Below are 23,797 nucleotides of genomic sequence, written 5' to 3' on the forward strand. Positions count from 1 at the left end.
ATGTAGACCACCGTCAAAGCCGCCAGACAGCGACATAGAGGTGGAGCCTCATGAGGCAGTAAATAACTGTGCGTCAGCCAGGTGTGACCAATGCGGAGCCGACAAAGATCAACTGAGTCCCTGCAAGTGGCTCGCATGGATGACTGCCACACAGTCGTCATCTCCTTGATAGCATGGAGTTTGTTGGGCGTGGTCAGATCGCGCCATTCAGTGTCCCAAAGCGTGAAAACTTTGCGGCGTAAGAATGCTCACAAATCAGTCTCTGGGAGGCCAATGTCCAGAGTTGGTTCACTGGTGGCCTGTTTGGCCAGGCGGTCAACATGTTCATTGCCCGGGATGCCGACATGACCAGGGGTCCACACAAAGACCACAGAGCGGCCACAATGGGCAAAAGTATGGAGGGACTCCTGGACAGCCATCACCAGACGAGAGCGAGGGAATCACTGGCCGATAGCTCGTAAACTGCTCATGGAGCCGCCACAGATAACAAAGGATTCACCTGAGCAGAAGCAGATATACTCTAGGGCACGAAATATGGCGACCAGCTCAGCAGTGAAAACGCTGCAGCCAGCCAGCAATGAATGTTGTTCATAGTGGTCCCCTAGAGTGAGAGCATAACAGACACGGCCAGCAACCATCGAACCACCTGCCTCCACAAGTATGATGTCCACAGGGCTGGTCTGGAAAGCACCAACGGCAAGTCAGATCACGCTGTGAAGGATTGGGTCCAGCACCCGCAACACAGACAGGACTGGATTAACGCCTGGTAGAGCCGTAAGAGGGTAGATCAGTTGGCACCCCAGCTGGTGTGGCTCAAGCAACGTAGAGCATTAAGATGCCGCCAACTCATCTGTTCAAGCTGCCGAATATGTGGAATCCAATTCAACAGGGCATGAAAAACCACACCCAAAAACCGATGTGTCTCCACCACACAAGAAGTTCGCCGACAAGATAAAGCCACGGTTCAGGGTGAACTCTTCGTCGCCGGGAGAAATCCATAACGCAGGTCTTGGCAGCCGAAAACTGGAAGCCATACGCTACAGCCAAAGACTGCGCCTTGCGGATAGTGCCCTGCAGCTGACATTCAGCAGCTGCAATGCCAATGGAGCTAAAGTAGAGGCAGAAGTCGTCAGCATACAAGGAAGCTGAGACAGACGATCCCACTGCCACAGTGAGCCCGTTAATTGCAATTAAAAACAGGCAGACACTTAGGACTGATCCCTGTGGTTCCCCGTTCTCCTGAACTCGGGAGGAACTATGGGAGGCCGCGACTTGCACACAGAAGGTACGATGTGACGGAAAACTTTGTAGGATAATCGGCAGTGGACCCCGAAGACCCCAATCATGAAGCGTAGAGAGGATATGATGGCGCCATGTCGTATCGTACATATTCCGCATGTCAAAAAAGACAGCGATGAGGTGCTGACAGCAGGCAAAGGCCATACGGATGGCTGACTCCAGGCTCACCAGATTGTCGGCGCCAGAGCGGCCTTTACAGAACCCACCCTGAGACGGAGCCAGAAGGCCCCGAGACTCGAGTACCCAACTCAGCCGCCGGCTCACCATGTGTTTGAGAAACTTGCAAAGAATGTTCGTGAGGCTAATGGGGCGGTAGCTGTCCACCTCCAATGGGTTCTTGCCAGGTTTCAAAACGGGGATAACAATGCTTTCCTGCCACTGCAACGGAAACTCACCCTCGACCCAGATATGGTTGTAAAGGTCGAGGAGGCGTCACTGGCAGCCCACTGAGAGGTGTTTCAACATCTCACAGTGGATGCAATCTGGCCCGGGAGCTGTAGCAAGGCAAGCGGCTAGGGCACTGGGGAATTATGACTCATTAAATGAAACATTGTATTATTCAGGATGGCGGGTGTGAAATGAAAGGTTCCGACGTTCCAACTGCTTTTTAATGGACTGGAAGACCAGTGGGTAATTTACAGAAGCGGAACTCAGAGCAAAATGGTCTGCTAAGTGGTTTGCAATGATGTTGGAGTCAGTACAAACTGTTCCATTCGGTGAGAGGGCAGGGACGCTGGCAGGGGTCCGATAGCAATAGAGGCAAATAATCTTGGCCCAAACCAGCAATGGAAAGATATGGAGGCCAATGGTGGAGACATATTGTTCCCAGCACTCCTGCTTGTGTTGGTAAATCAGGCAGCAGGCCCGCGTACGGAGCCGTTTAAAGGCGATGAGGTTTTCTAATGAGGGATGCCACTTGTGACACTGGAGCGCCCGCCTGCGATCTTTAATCGCCTCTGCGATCACAGGCGACCACCAAGGCACAGTCCTTCGACGAGGAGACCCAGAAGAATGGGGAATGGCAGATTCTGCGGCAGTAACGATGCCGGTGATGACCGAGTGAACCACCGCATCAATGGCTTCATTAGAAAGAGGTGCAATGCCGGCAGTGGAGGAGAACAAGTCCCAGTCAGCCTTATTCAGAGCCCATCTGCAAGGGCACTCAGAAGAGTGACACTGTGGCAGTGACAGAAAGATCGGAAAGTGGTCACTACCACACAGGTCGTCATGCACACTCCATTGGACAGACGGTAAGAGTACATGCCATGCGCCACACTGAAATGTGTGAAGGCACCATCATTTAAAATGGAAAGGTCGAGCTGTGTTAATACATGCTCAATGGTGGCACCTCGACCTGTGGCCACTGACCCACCCCACAGAGCATTATGGGCGTTGAAGTCGCCCAGTAACAGGAAAGGTGGCGGCAATTGGGCTATCAGCGCAGCCAGGACATGCTGCGGGAAATCACCATCCAGTGGAAGATAGAGACTGCAGACAGTAACAGCCTGTGGCGTCCACACCCAAACAGCGACAGCCTCTAAAGGTGTTTGTAGAGCGATAGACTCACTGTGAAGAGAGTGAAGGACATAGATGCAGACACCACCAGATACCCTTTCATAAGCTGCCCAGTTCTTATGATAATCCTGATAGCCACGGAGAGTGGGGTTTCGCATTGCTGGAAACCAAGTTTCTTGAAGAGCGATGCAGAAGAAACCAGCGGAGTTCCACTGGAGGATGACATTGTCCATGGCTGAGAAAGGCGTGAAGGGGCTGAGGAGGCAAATTACGTCACTGGGTCACCTGCAGCCACTCATCGAGGACTGACAGGAGCGACAACCATCGCGTCTGAGGGACCGGCGAGATCGAGGTCCTCAGCGGACGCAAGAATGTCCACCTCATCCTCAGAGCTTGTAGGTAGCGGTGGAGTATGTGCCACCGCAGGTGCCTTGGTCTTGGGGGTCTTCCATGTCGCTTTCCCTCACTGTTCCTTTGGTTGCCCTAGCTTGGAGGGCTTTTTTGGTCAGTCTCCGGGACCGAAGACGATCGTGAAGCTCGACGACTAGCGACCTGTGGCTTCTTCAGCCACTGGTGGGTGTCTGCTGTGCCGCTGGTAGGAACCTGAGAAGGGAGTGACCCAAGGGATCCCTTCTGAGCGAGAGAAGCCAAAGAAGACTTATGCTTCTCCAGTTTAGAAGTGGGGACTGGTGTCCAGGTGGTTGAGGGGGTGCTGCTCCCAAGGTAAGTGGTGCGGTAGCAACATAGAGAGAAGGGGGCAGGTGTGGTCCTCTGGCTCTGAAAGCTGACTGTATGTCGTGCAGCTGATGGAACTGGAGCAGGAGTGACAGTGGCGGCATAAGATGACATCATGCGCACAGGATGAAGCCGTTCAAATTTCCGCTTAGCCTCAGTGTAGGTCAGTCAATCCAGGGTGTTGTATTCCATTATTTTCCGTTCCTTCTGTAGAATCTTACAGTCCAGCGAGCAAGGGGGATGGTGCTCTCCACAGTTGACACAGATGGGAGGCGGGGCACATGGAGTATCAGGATGGGATGGTCGGCCACAATCGCGACATATGAGGCTGAAAGAACAGCGAGAAGACATATGGCCGAACTTCCAACACTTGAAGCACCGCATCGAAGGTGGGATATATGGCTTGACATCACAACGGTAGACCATCACCTTCACCTTCTCAGGTAATGTGTCACCCTCGAAGGCCAAGATGAAGGCACTGGTGGCAACTTGATGATCCCTCGGGCCACGGTGGACGTGCCAGACGAAATGGACTGTAAAAGTAGATCTCGCTGAAAAATAATGCCCTGGACCATATTTAAGCTTTTATGGGGAGTGATAGTAACAGAAACATCCCCCAGCTTCGTACAAGCAAGCAAGGCTCGTCACTGGACAGAGGATGCTGTTTTTATTAAGACTGACCCTGACCACATTTTGGACAAGCCCTCCACCTCCCCGAACTTGTCCTCTAAATATTCTACAAAGAACTGAGGCTTCTCGGACACAAACGATTTCCCATCAGCTCTGGTACAGATGAGATACCGGGGCAAATACCTTTCACTGTCATTCATAGCCTTTCGTTCCTCCCATGGTGGGGCCTGGGAGGGGAATGATTTGGGGTCATACACCTTAGCCTTGAAGTGAGATTTTGAATGCTTAGAGACTGCTGGTGGCTGGCCACCAGCAAGAGAAGATGTGCCATGCTTCATTGCGTGTCATCCACCCTGATGCCACCTACTCCGACCAAGAGCCCTCCTCCACGTGCGCAACCCAGCCACAGCAAAGGCCACCTGGCAGGATAGCCATTGCTGGGAGTCTTGATGCCCCATGGAGATGGGCATCTACTACTTGGCAATGTGGGGAGTCAACGCTGCAGGCATCATTAGAGCGATCCCTGTGTTGTCAGGGGGCTACAACCAACAGGGTACATGGCCGCCCCACCACAATGGACTGGCTACCGTGCCAATGTGAATACCTTGGAGGAAGAAGAATGGAACATGTGGGGTGTCAGCCACAGAGAACTGCCAGACATCACTGAAACTGTATTAGGAGCAAAAGTGAAGCATCTACAGGGAAGCAATAGGGAACAGATGACAAAACTACTTTTGGAATTCAATGATTTATTTTTGCCAAAAGGACCATTGTCAGGTATGCATATTACACAACACTGCATACCAATATGAAATGAATCACCAGTCTACCACAATCCGTACAGAATAGCTAGCAACTTTCATCCAATTTTGGAGTTATAAATCGATCAACATCAGAAAGATGGAATAATTGAAGAATGTGATGTCGACAGTGGGCAGGAATATTTGTGCAAAAAATATAGGTTTTTGTTTGATTACAGACACCTAAATGCGAAAACCATAATGGATGCCTACTCTTTGCCAAACATCACAGAAACTATGGATCATTTAGAGCTATGCTAATATTTTTCAACAATGGATTTGTAGAGTGAGTGCCACCAGATAGAGCCTGTATCACAGGAATGACATAAAACAGCATTTCTGGAACCCTGTGGACACTACCAAATCAGAAGGATGCCATCATCATTAAAAAATGCACCTGTAACATTTCAGAGATTGTTGGACGCAATACTCAGAAGTTTGAAACTATGGAAATGTTATGTATCCTGATGACATAATCGTCTATGGAAGTGATAGCAAACAGTATATGCAGTGATGAAGGGACGTATTCTTAAGGTTCAAAGCAGTGAAGTTAACAGTGAGTACAAAAAAGTGCTATTTTGTGATGGAATAGATAGCATACCTAGGACATATCACAAGATAGAGTTGAGACAGACTTAAGGTTAATTTGAGTGTATGTGAATTTCCTGTACCATAATCTGTCAAATAGTTGCAATCATTCTGCATTTGTGAACTATTAGCACTGGTTGATAAGAGGATATGCGGATATTGCCAGTAGGTTACACAATTGTTAAAAGAAGGGTACTAAGTTTGTGTGGTCAGAACAGTGTCAGCATGCTTTTGAGGAGTTAAAAGAAGCTTAAACATTGAGTCCAATTGTGGTACTTCCAGATTTTAATACAGAATTTGTTTTATTATGTGATGCATAAAACCATGCACCAGGCTGTGTTATCAAAAGAGGTGCAATGTGCAGAACATCCAGTAGCTTACACTCAAGGCAGCTGAATTCTGCAGAATGAAATTATTCTGCAATGGTGAATGAGGTGTTAACCTTATTTATTGACTCACATATATCAAATTTATCTGTATGGTGAAACATTTAGAGTAATAATAGATCATGTGGCATTAAAATGGTTGCTGAGGTTAAAGAATCCTTCCCAATAGGCTGACAGGATGGGCAGCATGACTACGCAAATTTGATTTTGAACTTATGCATAAAACTGACTGGCAGCATGGAAATGCAAAAAGTTGAAGTACAAAAGCAGCAGTATTACATATAACTCCAAATATCAGGGAACTACAAACCCAAGTAGAAGTCTTAGAGGGAAGTAGTTATTAAAATGATTGCAGTCTGTAGAAGATAGTGTTTCAGCTAGAGGTAATTTTGTTGCAAGAATAGCAGTATTTAAACGGCCTAAGGAAAGTACAGAAGGAACTATCACCGAAGTTGAGATTGGTTTCAGAACCTGAGCACAAAGACTTGCCCTTTAATTTGGAGTAGCCACAGCATCAATGAGAACTGATGGAAGAAAAGTTTAGATTTTCATTTCTGTAACAGTAGCAGGGAAACAAGCACATCACGAGTGCTACATAATTCGTGCATAACTCGTCACATGGGGAATACTGAAGAAATTTGTAAGAGTAAAAACTCAGCAACTGTTATTAACTACAAAGCACAAAGGAAGATATGTAGCAGTGGAGGAGGCAAATTTACAAAAATGTCACCGAGAGAAAATCATAGTCTGTCTGCGTATGGTAATATCAGTGGGGCAGGATTCCTGTGCAGTGAAATTGGTAATGGGACAAAGGAGGAAAGAGAATGCAATTAAAAAGTGGTCCAGCCAGAATTGTACTTTCAGCAGGTCGAGGCACATGGGCTGTACCCTAGCTTTGACAAGATGATAGTAGCAGCTAGTTTTTACAAGTGGAGCGGTAGATCAGCAATGAGGGTAGAATGAAAGGTGAATGCTTTCTTATTAAATGGAACAGCATGCAACGTAATGGAACCTACTTTCTGCCTGTCCACCATGATTGCAGGTATAACTCACTTGAGCCTTTCCCAGCCACATTTGTACTGGCCAGAAGACCCCATGGAAGTGCCACCTGCCGTAAATCTAACCAGCTTAAATTAAACTCTGGGACCAAAACTAGTGTAGTCTATAAACATGCTTCTGAACCAGCAGGAGGGACCAATCTTCCTGGAAACGTTATTGCAGCATGTGAATTCATGTTGTGAAAATCAGCACCAGAATGAGACAACACTGACCACTGTCATACCAACCATTGCAGTGGCACTTGTTCTGCTGGGACTGGTGTTGTTCTGGCACATAAAAGACAAAGAAAACTACTGAGTACAGACCCAGCCATAGTTCAGGTTCCACTGAGTTCGATAACCCAAGCATAAAAGCAGAAGAATGAAGTAGAATGCACAGTGATATAGTATGAAGAATAATCGACTTATCTTCGCTTTTAAGTGGGAAATTGACAGATAGAAAAAACTGGGCAAGAAGCATAGTAATGAAATTACTACCATGGTGTTTGAGTCACGGTGCAGGGCAAGGGGCCCTATGGAAATTTACGATTCAGTGAAAGGGTTAAGGTAACCAATTGTTAGAACGACACTCAAGAGGTGAAATAAGGCCAGAAATACTTGCCGCCAGTAACTCTGGTGTAATGGGTAGCATAGTTTGGTCAATCCGAGGGACAGAGTCTTGATAAGAAGAAGGTCAATGAAGTGTATCATCCATAATTGGTAAAAAAAATATGCCAGAAGGTAGGTAAGGAAGAAAGTTAACATTTTTTTGGTAATTAACTTCAACCCAAATAATTTTTTTTTTTAAATGTGCTTAAAGCAAAGAATTTATGGGGTAATTATTCTGTAGATGAATAATTTACAGAGTAATACATTTGTATATGAAGACTGGTGTATTGTTACACATTATTAATACTAGCTTTCTGTTAAAAATAATGGATAGTAAATTTGAGAGAGAGAGAGAGAGAGAGAGAGAGGGAGATATATATATTTTCCAAAACTATATGCAAATCAATTACAATTGGTTCAATGCAGGGAAAATGCCAAGAAAATATCACAAAACTTCAGAAGAAAGGAAAGAGAGCAACTTAGCAAATGTCTAGATTTAAAATAAAGGAAAAGAGAGAGGAAGAAAGAGCTGTGAATAGTATGTACAAAGAAAGTAAATGCACAACCACTCATGTCACCATAGTATAATCATCAGAATCCTATTTAGGTTCATACTAATCACCATAAACTTTAGGAAAAGCAGTGAAAAGACAGCTACATCCAGACAGTCCAACTCAGAAAAAAGCAGTAACAAACAAATTAATTGTTCCAGTGGAACAATTTCCATAATGTTTAAGCACACATTAACAACTCAAACTAGATAACAAGAATTCAGAAAAAGAGAATGAAAGTTTAATTTTTTTACAACAGAGATAACAATCTGTTAAGCACCTGACAGATGGGATACTAAATTATTTAAAGATCTGAAGACAAAGATGCACAGGGTTTTGTAAAAACATTACATGGTACTTTCAGCTCAGGGAGCTTATAAGCAACTCTAGGCAGACACAGAAATGGGGCAAATAAAAAATACTTTCATTCATTACACATTTTATTGCTTCTGAATACACCTCAATGTATGTATGAAGGTATCATGCTAACTCTGATTATCTGGTGAATGCACTGAAAAATGACACTGGAAAGAGCATTTTTTATGAGGTAAGGAGTTACGGGAACATGTAATCTACTGTTAATTCATGTGTACTACGAACTCATGTATAAAGTGTAAAAGCTATAGCTCCTAAACATCACTCCACATTAAATAATGAAGTTGACTGACAAATAAGTAAAATGGAAAAAATGGATTGATGTTGACAGGCAACAAAAATATGCAGAAGTTAATGGTACCATCACTGATGTAGTGTTACAAATTGATAAGGAAATTTTATATTTAATATTTCACTGCTTCATAGAAAACTCACAATTTGCTGAATTGGGGATATGAGAAAAATGGATTTCTTAAATCTGGATATCTACAGACTGACTTTGTAGATAGTGTGTCTATGATTAACGAAGACAAAAGTCTAAGTGCTCATTCATAACATGAATAAGTACAGGCTTCACAGGTTGCACCTGGATGCTGCAGGAACATTTTATCATGCCATCATCACTAATGAGATCTAACACATGAAACAGTTTCTGTTGCTGTGTTGTCTTATAAATAATACCTGATGTAAATAAGAACATCTCGCATCTCAGAAAAGTTGACAATTCGTTGAGATGGCCATACTTCTCTATTTGAAAACAAGTACACATTATCCAGTTTGTGTTCAAAAGTATTAAAAGTGGAAATGGACTGTTATTCTTTGCTGCATGACATGGTAAAGTCATCATGGATGCTATTGGTGGTACAATGAGGAACGAAGTGTGGAACCAGATGAAACACAGAAAATGGTATGCTGGTTGAGCTACAGATTTTTTATAAGTGTGCACAAACTTAAATTGAAGCAAAAACCTTGTTTAATGGTACTGGAAGATAGTTTCTGGACAACAGAGTGAGTGTAACTCACATTCAGCTCAAATATTTTTGCTCATATTCAAAACTATGATTATTTTTAGCCGTAAGCTACAATAATATTATTGTCACTCTAACCATGAAGCTTGAAAAAACCAATCATCATCTTGCAACTATGGCTGCAACCCATCAAAGATGTGCTTGGTATTCAGAGTTGGAAAATGATTTTTGCGGGGATCTAATGCTGGAGATGAAGACACAAATGGACCAGATACTGTCAAGGATGTGCATGTTGATCTGATAAATCCTGGATTGTTTGTCACTGTAGAAACTTTAAATGAGAGAGGTATAAAACAATTTCTATGGCATCTCTGAAAATGCAGAACCTATGGTAATGTTTTTGAAACCCATTCCAAAGGCTACAATTTATTCACACAATACAAAAGTGACAGTACTTTTCGTTAGAACTGAACAAATTTGAACATTAAGAAATTAACCAATGACTATTTAAAAAGCAACAGATATTACTTATGTCTTTAAAATTGGGACCTATAACTGTGTTGCAAGATGAATCTTTTAAGAAGAAAATGTAATATAATGAAAAACTGAAAGACCTACATATTTAAATCGTATGATTTATGTATAGTTTTAGTTTTTTAGAGTATTAAAAATTGCATTATGAATTACGCTATTTGTGCGAGCCGTGTGTCCCAAATGCAATTAGTTTTTCACTTTTATCCTCAAGATTTAAAGTTTTAGATTCAATTATTGCATGCCTAATTTAACACATTCCTTATGTATTTGGATTTTAAAAGAAGGGTGCAATTCAAATAATTTCTGATTTAAACATAATTTTAAAAAATTCTTTCAGAAGCTGTCTTTAATTCCACACAGCCAACTGTGTGAACATATTATCAATCATTAGAAAAGGAATGTTACTATAAAAATTAATGAAACTCACTTTTCATGCATGTTATTGCCCAAGAGGAAACTTGGAATCACTCTTTCCTCAGCTGAATTGTACTTTTGATTCAACTGACCTTTAATAAGTAAGTATACAGTTGTATTCCCTTTAAGAAATAATTGTATCTCTATCCACTGAAACTACCAGGCCTACTGATCATACAACAAAATCAAATTATTTCCAACATCAATTGGTGGATATTTAGTAGTTCAGTAATTTCTACAATGAAGTAAACAAATTTACTAACTAATTTACAGGGTCTGTCAATCCTTCAGCGCATTTTCTTCATATGAAATTACGTTTAGAATATATGCTCATTTTTTGATGATATTTCAATGCACCCTTTGGGTTGTTCATTAAAATTATTTAAACCGATACCTCAGAACAAGAGTAATTAGATTATATGTTGGTTAACTGTCACAACACAGCTGACCCAAACACTACTCCTCAAATATTATGAGAATCAATAGTGGACAGATTACATTAACCTCTCAACAGAGCCACATCATTTTATGACAAGAAATTAAGAATGTTCTGACATTTACTCAGCCATAACCTTACTTGCAGATCAGAATTATTTTGAGGAAATATTAAATTCTTTATAAATTCAACAACTAAAGACAATATGATTCATCACTGAAGACTTAGCACACATCCACTGAGTTAACTGTGTTGTAAACGGTATGTACAATACCAATCCGTGTTTGCAACATCTGTATTTGGACACTGGGCTTAACAGACCAAGTTTTATTTTGAGCATTATATATACTGGTTAGACAGAGATGAAAGGAAACACGTTTACCAATAAAATGAAAAAAGGTAAGGCATATGTACCCATTTCCAGCAATTATTTGGTTCGTATATGGTTCATGGCATATTTCCCTAATTTTAATATACAGCAGATACAAATAAGAGAGACTTAAATAATTAACAAAATGTTCTCCTTCACTATTTACAGCAGCCTCCCAATGCTGGGATGACTTTTTCATTCTGTAACTGTACAAGTCATGGTGTGATGGTGCAATGACAGCTGCGTAGTGCTGGATTGGGAACAAGAAAAGGGCTGGATGGGTGAGAGCAGTGACTAATGAAGGTTGAGGCCAGGACGGTTACAGGAATGTAGATGTACTGCAGGGAAAGTTCACAGCTGTGCAATTCAGAAAAGCTGGTGTTGGTGGGAAGGATTCATATGGCACGGGCTGTGAAGCAGTCACTGAAGTGAAAAATGTTATGTTTGGCAGCTTGCTCAGCAACAGGGTGGTCCACTTGTTTCTTGGCCATAGTTCGTCAGTGGCCATTCATGTGGACAGACAGCTTGTTGGTTGTCATGCCCACATAGAATACAGCAGTGATTGCAGCTTAGCTTGTATGTTACATGACGGGTTTCACAAGTAGCCCCGTCTTTGATGGGATACATGATGTTTGTGACTGGACTAGAGTAGGTGGTGGTGGCGGTAGTGGAGGACATATGGAACACTTCTTGGATCTAGGTCTATTACAGGAATATGGGCCATGAGGTAAGGGGTTGGAAGCAGGAGTTGTGGAACGATGGACTAGTATATTGTGTAGGTTCAGTGGAAGGCAGAATACCACTTTGGGAGGGGTGGGAAGGATAATGGGCAACAGTCTGTATATGTGCAGATGTGTGTGTGTGTGTGTGTGTGTGTGTGTGTGTGTGTGTGTGTGTCTATCAACATGCCAACACTTTCGTTTGGTAAGTTACCTCATCTTTGTTTTTAGATTTATAATTACAAAAACACACATCATGCAATTCCAAACAAATCCAAATGACTTACAGATACAAGGAGATATCAATGACAGACACTGGATGAGGATCCACGAGTTAAGTTCTTGGGCATTCAGATCAATAATAAATTAGGAGGCACCAGCATGAGAATGAGTTAACCAAAAAGCTCATATCTCTCTGCCCTGTAATTAATGAATGTTCCTCCAGAATGTCATACAAGCTTGTAGCAGGATTGTGATGTGAACACCTTGCATTAACCTCTCCATTGACCTAGGGAAACTTGCACCTACATGTCACTATGGAACTTCCTATTGGCTTTTACGTTAAATAACATAGATTGTTTTTTATTTCAAGTTGGCTTTCCCAGAAGATAATTCCAAAAACAAGTGAAAACTCCAAAAGATGCCATCATAATTGCCTGTAGGTGAGTAATGCTGAGGGGATCAACTTGAAAAGTTTACCAATTTGTGGACCCCATTTCAATTGAAACCCAAGCAGACACCTAGGAATTGTCCGCAGTATGTTTCATTTAGTGTGTAACCAGTAGTATCTACTTCTTCCAGTAGCAGGTCATTTCTGATTGCTTTTCCATCTTATAAAATGAGTCTTCAAGGGATGACTTGAACTGGTAACTGCAGCATTAATAAGGGTAAAGTGCTGTGCAATATGATACAGGAAGTTTGTTGGTAGTGATCATGATTTATTATTAAACTTAAGTAATGTGATGAACAGTTTAGTGAGATAATACTGAACTGAATCTGAAGAGAGGGGAATTCTGTAACAAACTGAAGAAAGTTGACAATATTACAAAACACATAGATGGACCAAAAACAGAAGAGATGGAAAATTATCAGAAATATAATTTTTCATATGGATGGTATACCACTGCATTGGAACCTGCACAAAAGAGCACTTCTTACCAGTAAGCTGCCTGAGGGATTGATCAGCTAAAGGGGCTGCAGAACTGACCTTGAAATTTGCTTCATCTCACAGTATGGTATCTTTTTTATTGGTGGGAGTTTGTGAAAGGCTCCTCCTATGTGTCTCCTCTTCCAACAACTTTGGATGAACTATGATGCTACATGGAAACAGCAGTGAGTTTACTAAACTGACATGCATGCATATGCATGAACTAGGTCTAATACCTGGATGCTTAAATGTGTTGACAAGAACTTTGATATTTGTGAGCAGTAAATGATGAATCTGGCCCTAAACACAGCTGTGAAAAGCACCTTAATGTTGTATGTGCACACACATAAAATGTAAGCAATGAGAAAATCATATGGTTCCTTTGTAAATAAAGGCTTTGCAGGCATGTATAGAAGTAAAAATCTGACCCCAATTCTGTATCTTTATTTATGTCAAAGTTATAGCCTTGTGATATATGATGATTTGAAACATCCTGAGGAATTGCTTACACAGGTATAACTTCTTTCATTGAAATATGAAGATCTTAATTTGTGTCTATGGGTTCCATCTATTACTGAATGTTTCAGAATTTTTTTCATGAAATTAAATTTGCTTTCAACACTGTAATCTCTGCTCTGGCAAGAGATGGGGTGTGAATGGATGAGGGATGAGCCAGGCTGCAAATCTTAAAGGCAGAAGCTCCCACAGGGATTTACCTCTGTGAAGTATAGTGACAACTAGCTGTTTGTGACTAGTGCTAATCTACTCATACTGCTAATTATGGGAACTGCTAATAGATTATTTTGTATCTATGTATACGTACATTTACTACTATGAACAACATCACTGTTGATCCTACTACATTAGTCACCTACTTATTTTACCTTGTATCTCCACATACATGGATACACCACTACCCACCTAATGGCACTAATGACGAAGGGTACCCCATAACCCCGCTGGTCATTTCCGTTCCCATTCCACTCGCAAATACGAGGGAAAGAGACTGTATATGTGCCTCTCTATCAGTCCTGACTTCTCAAATTTTATCTTCATAGTCCTTATGTGCTATGTATGTTGGAAACAAGAAAATCGTTCAGCAGTCAGCTTTAAATGGCAGTTCTCTAAATGTTCTCAATGGCATTTCTCAAAAGAGCATCACCTTCCCTCTGGGAATTCTCATTTGAGTTCCTGAAAGATGTCCGTTATACTTGTGTGTTGTTTGAACCTACCAATAACAGATGTAGCAGCCTGGCACTGAATTGCTTCTCCAACAAAGTATTACTTTGCTATCTTGCTCTGGTTTCTCATGCAATTACCTAATAAAATTTCCAATTCCACAATTAATACAGAATCTTGCTGGCCATGTGCCAGTATCAAAATGATCAGCCCTATTTCTCTGCATCATTATTAAGCCCTCGCATTTTATGCTGTCGAGACCACAAAGGCTGCATGGCACTCTAGCTGAGAGAGCTAAGATGTTCGCTGCACAACTTCATGTGCTACTCAGGATAACTGTTACAGTCAAAAATCCTATTCATAGATTTCTCACGTGTCTACCACTCTTTAATCTAAGTTACATATTTTCAACGCAACAAGTGGCGTACACGTCAGTGATTTCAGTGCCAATCACATGACGTGGTTTTCCAGACCACACAACCAGCAACACACTGTTCTGCACACTTGCATTGGGAGCAGCACTCCATGCAGTGGACATTATCCCTGAACCTCTGGCCCTGGTGCCATGGAGACATATTGCTCAGCTTGTGATCTCTTGGGCTGCATACAAAGGCCAGTATGGCCTTTTGTATTTTCATGGTAAGTGGTCACCAACTACAATCCAACCACTTTGACAACTACAGATATGCCCTAGGGCACTGTTGTGGACAAGCTCCTCATTTGCACATCCCTGACTACTATGTGTGGCGTTCTCATTTCTGGAAAACCCTTCTTGTGGAACAACACTACTACTGTTTCACTTACTGTCCTGTCTACTTGTGATGCCAATGCATGCCTTTCATTTGTTTAAAATGGCATAACATGAGTCCCTGTGACATTTAAGTCTTGCCTGTTAGCTGTGAATCAGCTACACTCCTTTACATACTCTCTGAGCTGTCCGTAGCATGATAGTTTGGATCCTCAACCTGTATGCTTGTATAATCACCACACATTCCAGTGTCTGAAGAAGCTAACATTTCAGTGCCTGAAAAATGCTTTATAACTTCAGGAAGTTTGTTTATGAACAATGAGATCGGGAGTGAGCCAGTACCTAACCTTCTGCAATTGTGTGTTGAACGTTCCCCAATCTTTGTCTAATTTCATTCCTGTGACATGTTTATCAATGTGAGCATCTTCTTCCCTTAGCAAGGTCATAAAGCATATTTAAAAAATTAATCTTTCTTCTTTACATCTGCCAGGACTTGAATGGTGAGGTCATAGATGGCTTCATCTATGTACAATCATTCACCAAAAGACATAAGACATACACAGAGTTTTTCTATGAATGAAAATTTTATAAGTAATACAACAGGTACCACAGAAGCTGCCACAATATGTACAGGTTGCGGCCTAAGTATCAGGGCTGATCTACAACACACAAATTTTATCTCTTTATCAAAACCCAATAAATTTTTAGGGAAAGGATAAGGACAGTCAATGTTCTTTTGAATTTTATTGATCAGATGTTATTGAAAAGAGGAATATTTCTCAAATGACCTACACTATTGGAACTTACACTTCATCTAAATGTGAATTTAGGGACCATCACAGACAACCATTATACAATATAGTTGATATCAACAAGGGCAACAGAACAGCATTATACCAACCACTAGTCCCCTTCTATTTAAAACGGTTAGAACGTAAGAGGTGATATGAAAGTCAAGTGCAGGAGCAGAAGAATATTCTACAATTACGAACAGCAACAAATTCCAGAAAACTGACAATCTGTGACAATTCCATTTCAATGCAACTTTTACTCTACAAACTTACCAAAAGACTTATTTGACTACAAGCAATACATCAGAGATGTAAATACTTACAATATTCCCAGTTATATTCATTTCCAAATTAAATTCAGGATCCTCCTTGATAAAATCAGTGGACCAAGATATTCCCAATGGATTTTTAACAGACTGAAAGAAGAAAACAATCTGTGAATTATAACTGCTTGCTAACTTCTGTGTGTATGACACAGCTCTCAATATTCCTTTCTTATGATTATCATCCAACTTTGCAGAGATTCTTATCGATTGGGAAGAGTGAGTGTCACAGTGCATCCAAATCAGGGGAGAGAGAGGGTGGGGTGAGGGGAGAGAGAGTGTGGGGTGAGGGGAGAGAGAGAGGGAGGGGGGAGAGAGGGTGGAGGGAGAGAGAGAGAGAGAGAGGGGGGCAGGGTGGGGAGTAAGAGAGAGAGAGGGGGGTAGGGAGAGGGGAAGAGGGTGGAGAGAGAGAGAGAGAGAGAGAGAGAGGGGGGGGTAGGGTGGGGGGAGAGGGAGAAGGAGAGGGAGAGAGAGAGATGGAGGAGGCAACAGAGTGTTCTGCCCACCCCTCAATGAGGCAATAAGGTTAAGTTTCCCTCCCTTAAACAGAGTGGTAAAAGCCCTCCTCAAGAATTAAACATAAAACTAAGTCAGCCATTGAGGCATCATCTCCTGACACCACAATGAATGAACCCCAGCCTCCATGAGTAATCTGTCTACAAGACTAGTTCAAAACGCTCCTGTTGCAAATCAAACCCCACAGTGGTGCATCAGATCCTGTATCCACAAGGCTGAGGATCATGCCAAACCATATGCCAGACTCCCATTACCAAGACAGGGTTGTATCATGGCTTTGTAAAGCTGCAGAAGGGCAGTGCACTCTGCGCCCCTGCTGGTGTTACTCAGGTGACGAAGTGTACTGAGGTGCAGCAAGCACTTTCACTTACACTGCCAAAGATTGGGATTTCATGCCAACTAAGAATCAAAGACCAGTCCTAAAAAGTAGTAAGTTCCTGCCTCATTGAGAAGTCTGTCATCAAAATAAAGTTCTGGTTGTGGATGAACCATACAATGTTGACAGAAAACCATGACATGGGTCTTGGCAGCTGAAAACGAAAAGCCATGGGCGAGTGCCCATGACCACGTCTTTCGTATGCCACCTTGCAGACTACATTCAGTGACACACACACTAGAGGAGCAATAGTAAGAGGCAGAAATAGTCAGCATACAAGGAGGGTGATACTCATGACCTCTGCTACTGATGACGTCACAGCTGGAGGTGACCACTGATGGCTTGTGGAAAGACAGTACAGAGCCCTGCAGGACTTCATTCTCTTGGATATGTGGAGTGTTGTGGGAAGCACCAACTAGAACCCAGAACATACACTGCGACAGGAAATTCTAGATAAAAATTGGGAGTGGCTCCCACAGACCCCACTTGTGTAAGGCAGCAAAGATATGGTGTTACCTCCTGGTGTCACACAGCTTTTGCAGGTCAAAGAAGACAGCTATAATGCACTGACATTGGGCAAAAGCTGATTGGCTGGCAGACTGCAGGAAAACCATATTATCAGTAATGGAACAGCCTTGGCAAAAATTACACTGGGATGCAGCCAGAAGTCCAAGACTCAAAGAGCCACACAACTGTCAGCTCTCTGCGCATTCAAGCAATTTACAGAAAACATTGGTGAAACTTACTGGGCGATAACAGCCCATCTCTAGAGGTGCCTACTCCCTTTCAGCACAATGATGCTTTCTAATTGTTGCAATGGGAACTGGTCCTCACTCCAGATCCAGTTACAGATGGCAAGGATATGATGCTTGTGAATGTGACCTGGCCCTGGTGCTCTATCAGGGCAGAGGGCTAGGACACTGATGAATCCATAGAACTTACAACTACTTAAACCTAACTAACCTAAGGACATCACACACATCCATGCCTGAGGCAGGATTCAAACCTGCGACAGTAGCAGTTGCTCGGTTCCAGACTGTAGCACCTCGAACCGACGGCCACCCTAGCCTGCAGGTCCTTACGATGGCCAGTGATCATAGTTAAAAGCTACAAAGGGTTATGTTCATTGAAACTGCCCAAAATTAGGAAAGTTTGGAGGGGGGGGGGGGGGGGGAGCTGGGAAACCAATGCAAACAATATGTCATGAGATGCTTTATCGTCAGAAGGAATGTAAACACTGCAGACAGTACTATGCTGAAATGCACTTTACCCAAACAGCCACAGCCTCCAAAGGTGTATCAAGAGGCAAAAGTTTGCTAAACAGTGTATCCACAACATCTGCGCAAACCCCATTCTGAGTTCCATTGTGTGGAGCAAACTGGAGCCTCAGGGGTTGCTGGAATCTTTGCCTTGGCCACAGGAGTTGAACAGGTGGGATCTGCCAGTGTGGGGGTCCACTGGAAGGTCCTCCTCCTTGAACTACTTTTCTTGTCTTTTCTCTCCTTAGAGGATTTTGATGATGCCAAGGGCTTCTCTGAATCAGTTTCAGATAAAAATGATTATCGTAAAGCAGTGTGACCAACAGCCTGTGGCGCCTTCAGCCAGTTGCTGGTGTCCAGTTGTAGATCTGTGCAACCCAGGGAAGGAAGTGTCCCCAAGGATCCCTTCCTGGCAAGAGAAGCCAGAAGAAGCTTAGTCATCTCAGGCTGGGAGGTGGAGACAAACGTTTCTGGTGGATGGGAAGAGAAGGGGAGCAGTCAAACCATCAGGGGGTGGGGGATGGCCTGAGGGCCCACTACAGAAAGAGTAACAGACACGAATACCATCAACAAAAGGGAAATGTCTTTGTAGCTGTAGCATATGACATAGTGTACATGCTTTCCTTTTGGCCTCTTTGTCAGTAGGTTTGTCCAGAGTCTTGTATTCTTGTACCTTCTTCACTCCCTAGAAAACAGTGTAATCTGGTGAGCAGGGAGTGTGGTGCTTTCCACTGTGGACACAGATGGGGGCAGAGGCACACAGGGCATTTGCAAGAGATACTCATCCACAATCTCTACAGATAAGGATAGTGTGCAATGCAAAGACGTGCCCAAATTCCGGATACTTTAAGCACCAGAAGGGGGAGGGACCTATGGTTTCACATTGCATCCTTATACCATCACTTTGACCTTTTCAGCCAATGAATCACTCTAAAAGGCCCCTGGGGAGGGGGGGGGGGGGGGCGCATGGACAGAGAATGGAGTGGAAGGGAATGCAGGTCGAGGGTGTTAGAACTGGAGTAAATGCACACCCAAGTGACGCCAAGAAGTCCACTACTTTTCCTTAAATAAACATTTCTTCATTCTGCAAAACAATGCTATATCATTATTGTACAAAATAGAAAACATGTAACATATCATGACAACTTTCTGCTTCCCTCCAGTGCCACAGTCCCAGTAGTGATGTGGGTGAATTATGGATGTTATGTAAGTTCCAAATTTAATTATTTCACAATTGAATGTCATTGTGAATTTGTCCTAAATCTGTACAAATAAAAATAAATATAATTGTTTTGCTTGCACCACTAGCAATCCTTCATAAGTCATAGAAAACAACTCACATATGCTATCTGGACACCCATGGTCGTTGTCCTAGGAACCCAAAACTAGAGATAAATTTTCCGCAATAATGAACAGGCACAAGGAATGGCCTTTGATGTAAAAATCAGTGACCACTTGTTTTATGTGCAACAGAGTAAAAACTCATGGCTGGTTTACTCTCCTTCACTTATCCTAGTCAAATGGTCTAATGATGCAGTCACACTCTTGGTACAATTATAGCTGTCCGTGAATATCTATGCATGCCACCAAAGTTAAGTTTACAGCTATTTCGCTATTGTTACATCCATATTTGTTCTTCCATGATTTTTCTGAAATCTCCTACCTGATGGGTGGACTTTCTCTGCATCCACCATATCCAGTATCACAAATTTATACCCACAAAAGCAGTGGCATAACAAATTCATTTTTTGGGCCACTCAACTGAAAGATTCTCATGGCATTTGTTGTCAAAAAAAAAAAAAAAAAAAAAAAAGGCTAACCACGTGGTACAATGTGTGCAGAACAAATACAGCACTTCGGCAGTAGCAATATTAGCAGGTTCATAAATATATTTGTGTCAATAATTTTCTTCTACTGTGTCTTTCTGTGTGGAAACCAATATTGTAAGCTTTTCTCTATCTGTATTTGGCTCTTCCTTGTTTGTGGGAATGTGAGAGCCTTGCCTTCATTCACTAATTATGTCGTTAATCTTAACCCTGCTGTAGCTGCCACTGCCATGTGACTTAGACAAGCATCTGTTGAACACCTAGCTAAGGGGGCAACTTCACCAGTGTGACTTAGAAGTGGCCAAAAGTACATTTGACATTCTGGCAGCGAATGTTCTCAAAACAACTGAGCCACATATATATGAGAAGCAGAGTCGCTGCCAGGTAGTCAGTTTGAAAGCTACAATCTTCACGATAACTTGGAAGTGATAAAAAGTGAACAACTGCATTGCTGGCTATTAACACGGACTTCAGTCAGTATTGTGTTCAGTGATATTAGAAATCTGGGAGAGTCGCCAAGTGTGTATTAGTGCTAAGGGTACCAGCGATACATTTTTCAGTGCGAATAAAGTATTTATTCGAGAATAATTGGCATCTAATCTACCTACATTATAACAATATACTAAAATGGATTGATATGTAATAAAGAAAAGAAAGTAGAAACATCTGATGATTCTGGTCAGAATTCATCTGCAAAAACACCACCAGATGTAAAGGCACAGCCCAGCACTTTGTCAAAACTTCCACAATGAAGTTCATTGACCGATTCCTTCAATCACACAGATATTGGCAATTAATAGGATGTATTACCATCAGGATATTATTGATGCTATAAAACACAAGCTTCTCACAGCTCCAAGGAAACCTGGAAAAGGTTGTCTTTCCTACTTCTGAGCACAACAAGGAAGGGCGGATTGAACATAGGCAATAGCATGATAATCATTTTAAACAGTATCCGTGGCTGGTGTTCTCCCAAGTTAAAAAGGGACTTTTTTGCATTAACTGTTCACTTTTCGTGAACAATAAAATAGCTGGAGGAAAGAAATCCACTATCGCCAAGAAACTTGTGACTGAACCACTATCAAAGTTTGCCAAACTTACTGGTAAAGATTGTGACCATGAGACTCACTCTCAGCTCAAGTACCACATTGAAGTATCAACAGATGCAAAATTATTTTTGGCAACACGAGGAATGCAAACTTTGTGTCATAAATCAATGTCAAGACAGAGAATGGAAAACATTTGGGAAGACTGAGGCTGTCTTGTACCTATAATAAAAACAATCATATCTCATGGAAAGCAAAATATTCCCCTGAGGGGGGGGGGGGGAGGGCTTAGACATGATGGGAGTCTATTAGAAAATGATAATGATCGTGAGAGTATAGTGAGTAACACAGGAAACTTCTAAGCTCTTCTAAGATTTAGAACTGACACTGGAGACTTGCAACTAAAACATCACCTTGAGACCACTAAAGCGAATGCCACTTGCATATGTAAAACAAAGTGTAACGAACGTATTTCGTGCTGTGAAACAGTGCTGTTATTGAGATTACTGGAGGAAATCAAAGATCCTCGTTATTAAAGCATAACCTTCGATGAGACTACGTACATAATGCACATTGCCCAACTGAATTTAGCTGCTAGATATGTTGATGGTGACGGCAAATTACACAAAAGATTTTCGAGTTTCATTGGCAGGACACTTAGAAGATGCAACAAGTCCGCTAACGAGACAGCTTACACTACACTCGTTTGTTCTCTGTTAGAATATTGCTGCGCGGTGTGGGATCCTTACCACGTGGGATTGACGGAGGACATCGAAAGGGTGCAAAAAAGGGCAGCTCGTTTTGTATTATCACGTAATAGGGGAGAGAATGTGGCAGATATGATACGCGAATTGGGATGGAAGTCATTAAAGCAAAGACGTTTTTCGTCGCGGCAAGATCTATTTACGAAATTTCAGTCACCCACTTTCTCTTCCGAATGCGAAAATATTTTGTTGAGCCCAACCTACATAGGTAGGAATGATCATCAAAATAAAATAAGAGAAATCAGAGCTCGAACAGAAAGGTTTAGGTGTTCATTTTTTTCCGCGCGCTGTTCGGGAGTGGAATGGTAGAGAGATAGTATGATTGTGGTTCGATGAACCCTCTGCCAAGCACTTAAATGTGAATTGCAGAGTAGTCACGTAGATGTAGATGTAGATGTAGACAAGGACTGTAGTGGAAACACTGACGATGAACCTGACGTGTCAAGATAAAGAGCGTAGCGTTACTGGTGAAGTATTAGGTACTACGATTCTAAGGAGAATGGAAAGCCTTTCTCTGTCCCTGGAGAATTGTGTGGGTATAGGCTGTGATGGTTGCTCAGTTAATTACAATGATATGAAGAATCTTTGTCTTCACATTACATACCTGATGTACTGATCAGTATGACACTTCCTGTGTGCTGATTTGAACTGCGTAGACCATGTTACAAAATACATTTTGTTTGGCTACAGTGTTAGAGGCATTTTAAGTTTAAATTCATCATGTTTGCTGCCAGATATGTAACTAAAAATACTGATTAAGTTGTGATATCCAAAGAAGAATTTAACATCAAGGATTCTTACTACACAGAAGGTAGGTCAGGAAGAATGTTTAAATTTTTTGTTAGTTAACTTTAACGTAAGCAATTTAAAAAAGATATGCTGTAAAGCAAAGAATTTATGACAGAATAATTTTGTCGATGAAACAATAAAAGTTTCATTTGCTGAATAATTTACATAGTAATACATCTGTATATGGAGGCTGGTGCATTGTTACACATTATTATTACTAGCTTTCTGTTAAAGATAACGGATAGTAAATTTGAGAGAGAGAGAGAGAGAGAGAGAGAGAGAGAGAGAGAGAGAGAGAGAGAGAGAGAGAGAGAAATTTTGCAAAACTATAAGCAAATCAATTACAATTGGTTCAATGTAGAGAAAAAGACAAGAAAATATCACAAGACTCCAGAAGAAAGGGAAGAGAACAACTTCGCAAATGTCTAGATTTAAAATAAAGAGGAAAAAGAGTTGTGAAGAATATGTACAAAGGAAGTAAATGCACAACCACTCATGTCACTGGAGTGTAATCATCAGAACCCTATTTATGTTCATACTAATCCCCACAAGCTTTAGGAAAAGCAGGGAAAAGATTGAAATAACTACATCCAGAGAGCCCAACTTGGAAATATGCAGTAACAAACAAATTAATTGTTCCAGTGGAACAACTTCCATAATGTTTAAGCACACATTAACAACACAAACTGGATAACAAGGTGTCAGAAAAAGAGAAGCAAACAGTTTATTTATTTTTATTTTTTTTTTACTGCAGAGGTGACAATCTGTTAAGCATCTGACATAAATATTTGAAGATCCGAAGACAAAGATACACAGAGTTTTGCAAAAACACTACACGGTATTTTCAGCTCAGGGAGCTTATAAGCAATTTTAGGCAGAGACAGAAATAGGACAAATAAAAAATACTTTCATTCATTACACATTTTGTTGGTTTTGAATACACCTCAATGTATGTATGAAGGTATCATGCCTACTTATCTGGTGAATGCACTGAAAAATGACACTGAAAAGAGCATTTTTTTATGAGGTAAGGAGTTACTGGAACATGTAGTCTATTGTCAATTCAT

The 23,797-nt window shown here is 41.8% G+C and overlaps 1 protein-coding gene across 2 annotated transcripts in view; it reads right to left on the reverse strand.

Annotated features, from left to right (window-relative positions):
- Window positions 1-23,797, reverse strand: part of LOC124720089 (zinc finger protein 724-like) — a 103,743-nt gene that overhangs the window by 44,976 nt on the left and 34,970 nt on the right. Inside the window, exon 6 of one of the 2 annotated variants that reach the window (XM_047245370.1) lies at window positions 16,155-16,247. The exons of the other annotated variant lie outside the window; for it this stretch is intronic. Coding sequence (XP_047101326.1) covers window positions 16,155-16,247 — 93 coding nt within the window. The remainder of the gene's footprint in view (window positions 1-16,154; window positions 16,248-23,797) is intronic. 2 annotated transcript variants of the gene reach the window in all.

This window comes from Schistocerca piceifrons, chromosome 11, assembly GCF_021461385.2.
Source record: "Schistocerca piceifrons isolate TAMUIC-IGC-003096 chromosome 11, iqSchPice1.1, whole genome shotgun sequence".
NCBI lineage: Eukaryota > Metazoa > Arthropoda > Insecta > Orthoptera > Acrididae > Schistocerca > Schistocerca piceifrons.